General features: G+C 38.4%; 1 protein-coding gene across 4 annotated transcripts in view; it reads right to left on the bottom strand.

Annotated features, from left to right (window-relative positions):
- LOC128002771 (WD repeat and FYVE domain-containing protein 3) overlaps positions 1-13285 on the bottom strand; it is a 69814-nt gene that overhangs the window by 41160 nt on the left and 15369 nt on the right. For all 4 annotated transcript variants that reach the window (XM_052592472.1, XM_052592470.1, XM_052592471.1 and 1 more), the window contains exons 4-8: positions 12677-12786; positions 5898-6059; positions 5616-5808; positions 5092-5278; positions 3200-3366 (exon numbers count right to left, since the gene is read on the bottom strand). In XM_052592472.1, coding sequence (XP_052448432.1) covers positions 3200-3366; positions 5092-5278; positions 5616-5808; positions 5898-6059; positions 12677-12786 — 819 coding nt within the window. The remainder of the gene's footprint in view (positions 1-3199; positions 3367-5091; positions 5279-5615; positions 5809-5897; positions 6060-12676; positions 12787-13285) is intronic.

The raw sequence follows: 13285 nt of genomic DNA, 5'->3' as shown, positions 1-13285 counted from the left end.
TAGATAACAAAAGTATGTGATTTTTTGGCTGAACTATTCATTTAGTAGCATACTAGCACCACAGTCCTAATGACAGCATGAAACTCTAGAAACTCCACTGAACTTTGGTGGACTCCAGCAAAGCTGGTAACACACAACCTCACATATTTCCATTTCCTCTCAATCTGAATGCAGAAGTGTAAATTCATGACGACTTCCAAATAATTCTGTTGTTAAAAAGAGGTCAGTATCATGTGCAGTAACTCACATAATAATCATAACTGAATAACAGTGTCATAATCCAGACCAGCTCATTCAGGTTAGGGGCCAGAAGTGGGTTGAATTCAAATCCATAACAAGACCAAGACCATACCAATACATTCTTAGACTCAGACCATATTTTCATGGTCTCCATGTTGTCATGGACTTGGGAGTATGTGGACTTGACACTGACTCAACCCTCTTCTAGCATTGGTCTTGATTTGGACTCAAATGAGCTGCTCTAGAATATTCATTACTGATGTCTATTTTTACATTGGGTATTTCTGAAGAATAATTATGCTGTACAACTAGGCTTTAAGAAAAGATATGCAATATTAAAGGGATAGTTCACTTTGAAATTAAATTTTGGTACGTTTTAGCTTACCTCAAGGGCATCCAAGATTTAGGTGTCTTTATCTCCGCAGTAGTTTTAATTTTGATATTTTTAGGTCAAACCGTTCTTGTTTGGCACCCATATAATGGAGGTCTATGGTTACCACCTCAAAGAGCATGCACAGAGAAGTCCAAGTTAAACAATTCCCCATCGTAAGTACACATTGATGACCTAAGACACGAAACGAGCGGTTTGTGTGAGAAAACGAACAGTATTTATTTAGTTTTTACCTCTTATACACAACCACGTCCAAGTGATCTGAGGGTCCGCGCACTTCCAGGTGTGTGACGTGTGCGCGCGGTCTTGCTTAGTCTGCGCAAGCGCCGGAAGCGATCTCTCGCTCGTGTACGTCACTCATTGTTAACACACAGATTTCGGAAGTGTTACCTTTCACTGTGAAGATCTAAACATGTTTAGACGTACAGGATTTGGCAATGGAAGACGATTTCGATATATCAACAGACAACATTGAATTTTTTTCACAACCATATTTATTTGAACCAGAATACACAGATCAAGTACTCAGGAGCGATCCGCTGCAGCATCACGTCTTCAAGCCTCAGAGAGACAGAGATCTCTTCAAAATTGGTGGTGTTTTAGTAGTAAGTGTTGTGCCAACAGAAGTGGAGAGCATATTTTGTCACAAATGGAACATAGCAATGTCACAACTACAAAACGATGACGAGGACATTGACAGTATCGCATCACACACCTGCCTGACTGAAGATCCGGAGTTTTCTCAGCTGTTGAGACGCAGTGTTTTGCACATTGTGTTTACTTTGCCGTAAACTGGAGGCGACTTCCAAGGACAGAGGGACCCAATGGCATGCCATTGGCATGAATAGAGTAAGTAATGTGTTGTATTTTTATTATTATCGCAACGATTATAGGGTTCATTAAATGAGAGGCAAGTGTGCATTCGAAAATCGCATTCGTTTTTTTGCTCAGCCCTAACATCTAGTTAACAAAGCTAAACAGCGTTGCCCTTTGTGTAATAAGTTACAGAAACTGTTAAATACACCAACTTAAATAATAAAATACACTTAACACCATAAACAACGCCTTCTCCAGACAAAGATGGAACTGCTCCATCTTTCAAGAATAATCTTTGTGTGAATCCGGCATTAAACTGATTGAGATTGAGGAAGCTCGCTGTCCTTATATATTATTTATACTCTAACAACAACATTACACACTAACTAAAGTTTAAAACATGGGATCATGAAGAACGGGACCTTTAAAAACCAATTAATTAATTACAATTACTGAATTTTATTTCAGACAGTGCAGATTGGTGGCGTATCGTGTGGTAAACACTTTCAGATGCGAGAGATCGCTTCCGGCGCTTGCGCGCACACGTCACACACCTGGAAGTGCGCGGACCCTCAGATCACTTGGACGTGGTTGTGTATAAGAGGTAAAAACGATATAAATACTGTTAATTTTCTCACACAAACCACTCGTTTCGTGTCTTAGGTCATCAATGTGTACTTACGATGGGGAATTGTTTAATTTGGACTTCTCTGTGCATGCTCTTTGAGGTGGTAACCATAGACCTCCATTATATGAGTGCCAAACAAGAACGGTTTGACCTAAAAATATCAAAATTAAAACTACTGCGGAGACAAAGACACCTACATCTTGGATATCCTTGAGGTAAACTAAAACATACTAAAATATAATTTCAAAGTGAATTATCCCTTTAACTATGAATACCCAGTAATCATATGATCATAGAGCAAGACAAGCCAGTCGCTCAACCCTTAAAAACACATTCTTGTCCATTTAACCTTTATGAACTCCCACTTCAGTGAGTGCTATTGCTGGTTGAGTGAAAATGTCTCTGTGACTGGCTTGTAGGAAAAGAGGAAGTCTTGATGTGACTGGATACATAACAACATAATCTGGCACCATTATTTTAATTACAGCATTTAATAGCTCTTGCGAGGCATAAGACAAGCCAAACAAATATCCTAACCAGATTACACAGCAGGTGTCTGCCGTTTGCCTCCTTCTGACCAATTAATGCCATTTACAGTCAGTGAACACTAATGGTTTAATTCTCCCTTAGAAACCGCAGGCCCTTCTTCTCCTCGTGTGACTAAAACTCTAATCTAGCTGACGAAGGAAGACAGCGGCAGACACAGATGAGGAGGTTGATAAATGTAAACGCTGTGAGGAAGAGATATATATATATATATATATATATATATATATATATATATATATATATATATATATATATATATATATATATATATATATATATATATATATATATATATATATAAAATTAAAGACTCATTGTCATTTAAATAATCCCAGCTGATGCAAAAATGTGAATGTCTGCAAATATAGGAGCACACTAAATCTCTAAACTATTTTAGCAGTGCAGCCCACTTAAGCCTCAACATTGTAAACAGAATGCTGTAAAGATCTCAATTTCTCTAGGTTTCCTGGCCAGGGTTCAACATACCCCAGAATTTCACATCACCAACTTTCACACCCAGATGTGCAGAGACATGAGTTAAGAGTCAAGAGCATGTCAAATTAAGGAGGGCTGACCTTTTCCAGAAGGCTGTGGAACCACAAAACCTGGAAGCAGGAAGGGTGCTCCAGTGGTGAGACCAGCGGGCTTTAGCTCACAGACCCCATACGTGGTCAGAGCGGTCACCAGGTTCACCAGGTCCTTTAGAGCATCTTTGGATTCCTCCTCTTTGGCCTGCTCCAACCTAATATACAGCAAGTATAACAGAGAACATCCCTTGTCAATCATATCAGAATTAAACTTTCCTGTTAAGCTAACACTTTGAATAAACATATAAGCAAGATAATGAAATGACTCAAATACACTACAGTTCTAAAGTTTAGGGTCAGTCATTTTTTTTTTTTTATAAATCACATTCAACAAGGACACACTCAATTGATGAAATCGACAGTAAAGACATTTATAATGTAACAAAAGATTTTTATTTCAAAATGTTTTTGCTTTTTTATTTTACTTTCAATTCATCAATAAACCTTTAAAAATATTAAGCAGCACACAATTTTTAAAGTTGATAATAATAGAAGCAGAAATGTTGCTGAATCAGCATGTGAGCGCAACAAGCCGACTCACTAGCTTAGGACTTCAGAGTTCTTTTGTATTCAACAGAAAACGTCAGTGAATAAAAGTCTTGAATCCAGAGTTCTTCCTTTGACTTAATTATAAATCCTAAAACATAAAAAACTTAGGATATGTACTTTTCTTACAAATTAACTGCAGTTTTGCATAGGTCAAAAGACTGTGTTGCTCCAAAAGTCTAGTGGCTTCTGACTGTTTCATAGGGTTCTATTTCTTTCATACTAAATCTAACAGCCAATCAAATTACGTTATACTACATCACTGGCTAACTGTTTAAATTCCAATTTCAACGTTTCATTTGCAAAACAGGTTTTTCCTCAGATTTTACTAAATATACTCTTATATTATTACTTCCATAGAAATGGCTTCAACAAGCATATTAGAATGATTTCTGAATGATCACTACTCGCATTGGGTACCGAAACCCGGTACCAATATGGCACAGGTACCTTTGGAACTGGTATGCACTGAAGCGAATAAGAATGCTGATTTCGGTGCCTCTTAAATGCCTGAGTGATCAATTGAAATGTTTGTCCTGGTTCTCCGAAATGTACACAAGAAGCACGGGCGTCGCTAGGCTTTTTTAGCGGGGCTATAGCATTTAGCTCCATAAACTGTACACACATTAGCGATCGTCTCAGAGTTAGTCCGCTTAAATCTCATCTGAAAACGGCGGCAGATCCGTCTCCTCTCCGTCTTTCAGCGCACTCTTCAAACCGCAGACCGCGGCGGAGCAGCAGGAGCGGACTCAAACAGGAACAGAGGACACAAGGTGTGTGTTTATCGATAGATTGTTGGAATATCTGTATATGTGCAGTTCTTTGTCATAAATACAGTTTACAAAAGGTCACGAGGGAGCAATCGGTTTCTCATCTAGTGTAAAGTTTTCACTCGTTCACTGCTCATCACACCACAATTGTTTCCTCCAGCGACAATCTAGCCCTTAACAATTATGAACACCTACTTGAATTATACTTATTTAAATATAGTTAATCTAATTATATGTACTTTATACATACACTACTGTGCAAAAGTCTTAGTCTTAGGCAGTCTGTTGTCAGACTGCTTGTGCATTAAAATTAATGGCAAAATGAATGTTTGGAAATGTAAACTGATATTTCCTACTGACACTCTACAACGAAAGATATAAATAACTGGCTAAAATGTTACTTTATTTTGTAAGGAGTCATGTAATAAGTCTGAAAATGTACAGTCAGCTGATCATTACTGCAAAATCCCCCTCCTCCTGTCTGGGTTCATTTTAAGACAATGACCTCACACTCCCATATAAAACCCTGGAGATTCGTGAAAGAAATAATTACAAATCAATCACCTGATCATAAGATCTACGAGGAAGGTGTAGCCCTGACACATGCGGAAGTCATCCAGGAGTGTCTGAGAGACATCACTCGAATCCTTCAGAAAACAGGAGAGCCCGGCAAACATCTCCACAATGTCCAGAGGAGAGAGGTCTTCTGACTGCTGCATGTTCTGGATGCACGTTGACAAGCACTCTTTCTCTGCAAGAGAAAAGTTTTAAGTGGTTATATTTTTTTGGCAGTAAACCAATAAATGCCTAATGATTTTCCTCATTCACATACTTCAAAGGACTTAAATCTTTGTGTTTTCAGAAAGTAAGCATTAATTATAGTTTCTTAAGAGCCAAGATTTGTGCAAAAATGTCTGCAAACACCAGACATTGACCTCTAAAAACGCTACAAGCACAACAGTGACAGTAACTGGTTATGAAAGGTTAAAATGCTACTAGAGTTCATAAGATGCCAGCAGCAAAAACGTTGTCAGTATTATGCATCCATGCACAGAAACGGCAAAGAACATGTGAAAGAAGCAATTTACCGTGGATGTACTTGACGACATTGACACTGAGGCCGTGTCGGGAGATGGTGGTAAGCACTTCTCCAGCGCTCTTCCTCCAGGGAATGTTGTGGGGGGGACACCAGGAGGTGATGGCACTGAAGAGCAGCTGTAGATCATCCTTCTGGGCCAGCTCTTCTGCCGGAGACACAAAACTGCACAGCTTCACCAGGATCTGAGCAGAACAACCAGAAGAAAAAGTCTCAACATCTATGTCTTATGGGTATTTTGTGGAGAAAATGCTGTTCCTAAAGACAGACGGACCTGGACAAAGACTTTCTGTAGAAGAGCTCTGCGGTCCGCCAGAGGAAGCTCAGTCTCGGTGGCAGCAGGAACCTCGGGCGTGTGGGGCAGGTCAAAAAACAAATACAGACATTTCACCAGAGTGGAGGGCACCGACATGGTAGTCATACAGTCCACTGTTTTCTGTAGAAACACAGAAGGGGAGGGAATCAAACTCAGATAATGAGCAGATCATGTTTATTTCTGTATTCAAGAACTGGTTAATACAAATAACTGGCAACCTGTTTAATATTCTACAATTCTGTTAACAGATAGACTAGAGAGGACAATGAGTCACTTTGGATTAAATATCAGTTTGTTTCAATGTAATCCCATGAAACACCATGTTTAAACATCATCATCATCACACAGCTATAAATACACGGCTATATAAAGCTTTTAAACTCAAGACTGAGATGTAAACGTGAACTTCCTTTACTTGAATAACACATTACCACAAATGATTATACACAACAGTATGTAACGTTTGGGGTGTGTAATATATTTAATGTTTTTGAAAGAAGTCTCTTAGGCCATGTCCACACGTACACAGGCATTTTTATAAACTGAGTTTTTCCTTCTACCATTAAAAAAATCTCCGTTCACATGAAAACGCAAACGCATGCTATGATGCACTGTCAAGAGCATGCCAGACCAACAGGTGGCGATATAATCTCAACCGTATAGCCATGTTGGCCAATCAGAAGCATGAAAAAAAATCCAGTAGGCGGAGATAGCAGTGTAAGATCCGACATCACAGGCCAAAAACTCTGGTTTTGCTGTCTACATAACACTCCAACCAGAAAATCTTTTTGAAAATCTTCACCCTGGCAGGAGTTTTCAAAAATGTTCGGTTTCAGAGACCTTAAATCTGCACTAATGATGCGTTCCTGTCACGTATCACACATGTGCACTTCAATAAGACAACAGAAAGCAAGTTATTGCATTTACATGCCGCATTAAATTGGAGTAAAATGCAAAAACTACCTGTGTTAAATGGTTTATGCTTACTCCGTTTATGAGCTTACTCTGATAAAAGAAAACGGGTTACTGCGTGTACATGACCAAGTGCATGCTCGGCTTATTAAGCATAATTGGCTTAAGAATATGCCCTCAGTGATGTCTAAAGGGACTCATGTGGATGTGACTGAAACGAAATGCTGCAGGTGGGTCAGAGAACTTCACTTTTTACTGCCATATCACCTGCAGCAGTCTCAGCTGACACTAATCAGAGCAGGATCCTGCTGCCAGTGTCAATGAAACACTGATGAAGAGGATCAAATCCCATCAGCCGCTTTTAAAGCAAGTCAGGAAGTGGTAGGATTCAGCACAATCCAACTAATATATCTCTCGCTCTCACAGACACACACACGCTGCCAAAGCACTTTTTTACTGCAGTTCCAGTCTTCAGCAGTGTGCACAGGCTGTCACAAAAAAAAACTTGTCTACTCACAAAGGGTCTGAAAGAGTCAAGTTCATGGTTGACACTGAAAATGCTCATTAAATATTTAATAATATTATCATAGTTTAAAACAGTTCTGGTGCTTTTTACAGGAAGAATAAAACATTTAAAAGATCAGCACTTACCATTTACTTTTTTGTAAGTGTCACTTTTGAACAAGTTAGTTGCATCCTTGCCAAATTAATGTATACATTTTTGCTTTTATATACGTACGTTCAATATAGTTATCTTGGTGTGAACAGGCCTGAAGAAAAGGCCAAAGAATCAGTGGCAGCAGTGCCAAGCCTTAATGGAGGATGTATGGAGGTCAGATTCATTGCTTTCATAAGAATGAGACAGCGAAACAGAAGATGACTCACTTCTGCATTTTCATTACAGTTAACACATTACGTGCACAAAAAATAAATCATACCACTCTCAGTCAAATCAAAACACCCACTGATTAGCAACAATAATAGTCTCTCACATTCAATTAAGAATTTGTTTATTTTTTATTAAAGGGGTCATATGACATTGCTAAAAAAAAAGGTCAGTATTTTGTGTATTGGTGTAATGTAGGGCTGGGATAAACGATTATTTTTTAAACGATTAATCTAGCGATTATTTTTCTGATGCATCGATTAATCTAACGATTAATTATTCCAGACGGATTAGATTTTGATTATCTCCCCATTAATTGACTACTAACAATTTATACATATTGATTTACATATCTGAATGAAAAAAAACATGAATTCCTTAACATTGTAATATATGTTTATTGCTCTTAAAATTACAAAATAAAAGACTGACTGAGAATGCATTACTTTGCACTTGTATAGAGATAGCATTCAATAAAACCTTGAAGCCTTGAAAACACAGCTTACTGAAACAAGCTTACTGAACACAGGGTCTAGCTTACTGAAAAAAAGTTATTCTTTCAGATGAAAATAACAACAACTTGATGTCTAGCATTCAATAAAAAAAGATCACCCAAAATACTTGTTTAGAGCAATTGAAAGAATACAGTAACCAATGTAAACTTCAAGGCTTTAAGCTAATACAGAGAGTGCTTTTCCAAAAAAAAAAAAAAAATGAACAGTGGGAGCCAGCAGCCTGTCTTGGAGAAAAAAAAAATCTCTGAATGCTTGACGTTAAACTTTGGCGTTCCGCCCTTTTTCTATAGTGTCTAATGATTTTGGTTAATATGCACGAGTGAGGGAGAGAGAGAGAGAGAGAGAGAGAGAGCAAGACAGCGCTCGTGTAGTTTGAAGACTGTGAGTGTGTGCGCGCAGCCGGGGCTCTCTCTCGTACGCGCCCTGTCAGGCGCAGCAGTCATTCTATTACTCACATTACTCACCGATCAAATAAGGCTTTGACAGCCGCCGTTGCAAACGTTTTTTAGAGAAATAAAAACAGGTCGACGAATCGATGCGCATATTTTGCGTCTACGTATTTTTTGCGTCAACATCATCGATGACCTCGACACGTTGTCCCAGCCCTAGTGTAATGCAATTTTTACACCGTTTAAGGTTAAAAAATTCACACAATTTTCCACATACAGTACATTATTGTTGCTCCTCTATATCCCACCTTTCTAAAACCTGTCAACTTTTACAAAGCTCATCGTTCTGAAAAGCAAGGTGTACGCTGATTGGCTAGCTATCCAGTGCATTGTGATTGGCCGAATACTTAAAGCATGTGACTGAAATGTTACGCCCCTTACCAGGTTAAGGAAACTGCACAAATGAGAATATTTGGGTTGAACTGTTCTGGAACAGTGTTGTAAATACAACTTAATCACTGATTTCTAATTGTGTCCTCTTTTGGAAGGCCAAACAAAGTATTTTGGCTTTTCGCAATGAAACACACAGTATTTCCACGAGATGGTGGTGGCAGCAACAATACTACAGAGAGAATAAAAGTTACTCCTTTCTTTGCATGAACATTTGGGCGGTGTCATGCAAATCTTCCCACACAGTGATGTAGACATGTGGAGGTGTGTTTAAACGAGGCATTTTAGGAGGGTGTGGGTGAGAGTAGGGCTGTTGCGATAACCGCAATATTGTAATACCGCGCTATTGATTTTTTTTTTTTTTTTTTTATGAGGCTGTCGCCCCCTTGTTTTTTTTTTTTCAATTTGTCACGGTGCATTCAATGTTAAATAAATTAATGATACACTATGGTTACGACTGTAATTTTCTCGCGAGCCATTGTAGCTTTATGGTGCTTCGTTTGTTTTGAATAGGCCAGCTGAAACGATGAGAGGCGCTCGATAAAACGGCAGTAATACCACATATCGCTCTATTGAGCCACCCATAATTACCGCAGGGGAAATTTCCACGACACCCCTATGTGAGAGTTCACTTTTACAAAGAACATCTCTTTGGGTTTGAAACTTTAATCTTTGGGACTTTACGGATCTTACGGATGCACAAACAGCTTTTAACACTCCAAAGACAAAGGGAAACATGAGGGTGTGAGGGTGTATTGGAAATGTAGAGTCCTAGAGTATGAAGGGTGTCCTTACAGAGAGAAAAAAAGACCTTTGTTGTTTCAGAGGGGCGATGGGTGTTGCCAAGAGCACCAGTTTTTGCCTGCAACGCACAGCTTTAGAATACAAACATGTATTTCACCCCTCAAAAACATGTTTCACCTTTCAAAACTAGAGCCTTCTGCCTGAAAAAAAATGGTGCATGTCCAATTAATTCAAGCTCATCCTCTGGATTATGACAAGCTCTAAATCGAGCCATATCACTGGATACGCATTTCAAGAGGTCTACATTTAGGTGGTGGAAATGTGTTATATGGGCATAGCAGCATGGAGATTTTATCAGCATACACAAGAAAGTGTTTTCATTAGATTTTCTTAGTAACGCAGAAAGAGGGAGTAGAAAAAGTAAAAATAGACAGTATGTGTGCTTGTAAGAGAAAGGGCACTTATTAAGCCACAGGTAATCTACATTTCTGCGTTCCATCTTTATGTGCACAAGTTATTTTCAGTGTGTTATTGAGGTAAATGATCCTTTAGGGTAATTTGAACCAAAATAAAATTAGAGCTAACCGACCTTTGTTGAAATTTAAGCATGTTGGCAAATCTTCAGGCAATTAATGAGATCCTACAAACTGGCCAACACATAAACAACTTGCACTGCAGGAAAATAACCTTACAAAATCATAAGGAGACATGAACATTAAAAAAGGGCTAATTAACATAGCATACACACTTCTGTTAAAAGTTCAGGTCAGCAGTGATGCAGTGAATATAAAAACATATCTATTTCACATAAACACCATTCTTTTTAACTTTCCATTCATTAAAGAATCCTGGTTGGGCAAAGAATGAATGCCTTCACAAAACAACACTGATAATAAGAAGCATGAGCATATTAGAATGATCTCTGAAAGATCTTTTTACACTGAAGACTGGAGTAATGGCTGCTGTATAATCAGCTTTTCCATCAAAGAAATTCATTACATTTTAAAGAGTATTAAAATTGAAAACGCGTATTTTAAATCACAATAATATTTCACAATATTACTGTTTTTTTGATCAAATAAATGCAGCCTTGGTGAACATTTGACTAATTATTATTTGAATTACCTTGGAGTACCATGTGAATATTATGTTCAGTGCTGTACCATACATGCCATAAGCGACAGAATTTAAAGGCCTTTATTCTTGTGGGAACAGTAGTACATTCCCATTCTGTCAATACAACACATGAATATGGGACATCCACAGACAGCCCTTTAATAATGCTCATGATGTAACCATGCCCTTCTAACAGAGTAAATCCACAGAGTACCTGGAAACCATTTACTACTACATGGTATGGCTATACTGTAGCACCCACAATGCACTGCAAAAGACAGAAAATATCCAGCACCAGCTGCTAATACATAGATTTCATCAGATGTCATGGATTTTCATTGTGATGCATAAAATCTACATTGGCCCTTCCAAAGTGCTCTAATATATGAGATACTCTTTGGGCACTTAGTCAAGAATTCCTGACATAATGACGTCCCCTGGCCGGGAAATCTGCACCTCTATTCCGCTGACTGACTTCAAAGAGCTCTGGATGAGAGAGGGATCAGTTCTTCCTCATCTAATGAATGACATGACAGGCACATTGTCTGTTTGATCGATACATGTTGGCCTCTCAATACAGAGAGAAAGTGCTTCAGGGTGAGAAAAACAACTAGTAATTGGAGATCATTTATGTGGTGTGTGACTAACCACAACTTTTCACTTCAAACTGGGCTTCATAAAGTGACCTATGACATGGCCTCAAGCTGTGTAGGCTTGAGCAATCAATAGTCTGAGAAACATAGCCTCCATGACTCCATCTTCACATCGCCACAAGCTGGAAGTTTAGTCTTCAGGTCTGCGACCATTGTTTGAGAAGCCATCTTTCACTACAGAGTGAGGAACATTGCTCCTTTCTCCTGCTCTTGGTCAAATCCATCACAGGCTAATAACATACTTAAAGGGATACTCCAAGTTTTATTCGCTTCAAAAAAAGTGTTCCTGTGGTTTCATATAACCCAGATTGCACGTCTGATGGCAGATGGCGCTCTTTTCTGGACCTAGACACTGTTATTTACTTGGCAGTCTATGGGACAGTCTCAAGCCTCCAGGTTGTCATCCAAAATATCTTAAATTGTGTTCCGAAGATGAACTGAGCTTTTATGGGTTGGAACAACATCGGGGTAAGTGATTAATGACATATTTTCATTTTGGGGTGGAGTAACCCTTTAAGGACAGGTCACCATACTAATCCTTCCATCCACCACGATGTTCTCCAGTTTCTCTCTCTGATGACCGAGGTCTGTGCAAGTCACATAGGGGGTCTTGCTCAATCACACACTCAGCAAATGACACCTGCTGTTTCTAGATTTAAGCCACTGATAGTATGAACAAGTGCCGGGTGCAGGAAAAAGGCCAACCTAGCATAGCTGGTTTCCAATCACAGTTTTCGAATATATTTTTTACATGCTAGCTTATGGCATGCCATGGGACAATTCTGTTTTTATAAAAATAAAAAAATAAAAATTACTTTGGTAAAATAAAATTTAAGTAGCTCAATAGTAAAAAGAGTTACTTTTAACTGTAAAAATATTTGTCAATGTTATTGTTTTTACTGTATTTTTTTGTCAAATCAATGCAGCCTTGGGGAGTATAAAAGAGAAAACATTAAACAAATGGTGTCTATATTTATGTCTCTGTATATATTTTTGCTAGTGCCGATCAATTGTGTTTTCATTTGTAAATGCTTCTTGTGATCGTTTCATCTGCTGCACATTAAACACAGACCTGTCCTGAGGATGCCAGCAGGTTGATGGTGGTCAGGAGCATCCAGCCTCGGCTCGCCTCCTCGCTCTGATTTACCTCCAGAAACTGCACAATGGCTCTGCTGGCCGCCTCTGTGGGAGGAGCACACACACAAACAGAATCACTGACGCGTTTAACAGTCTGTGCTTGTGCATCAAATCCATTTTCACACGTCAGCTTGTGTGTGACTGGCCTCATCTGGGGAAGGACGCTGAGTCAATTAGAGGTGATGACATGCAGGCAGCTTTGTTTCTCATTCATCCATCGAGACGCAATATAGTGACAACTCAGTGAATTCACAAAGGATAAGATTTACTCAGAAGAAGATTTTCTGCTCCAACAAAAATGTAATCATATAATGACCTTTTGAAATCAATTGTCATTAAAAATACAATAATTATCAAATATAAAATAAGTACAATATTAACGTTTTACATTGTGTTTTTCATTGTATCAGTATTATGATAATAATCAGCAAAAAAAAAATGTAACATGTTCAAACTTGGCAATTTTTTTTATATATAAATGCTAAATTTTGGGTAAGAAACCTCTATTTTAAATTTTTCCTATAGACTATAATTTGTATGTTTT

This window comes from Carassius gibelio, chromosome A5 (assembly GCF_023724105.1).
Source record: "Carassius gibelio isolate Cgi1373 ecotype wild population from Czech Republic chromosome A5, carGib1.2-hapl.c, whole genome shotgun sequence".
NCBI classification, from domain to species: domain Eukaryota; kingdom Metazoa; phylum Chordata; class Actinopteri; order Cypriniformes; family Cyprinidae; genus Carassius; species Carassius gibelio.
This window is presented reverse-complemented; position numbering and strand designations above follow the sequence as displayed.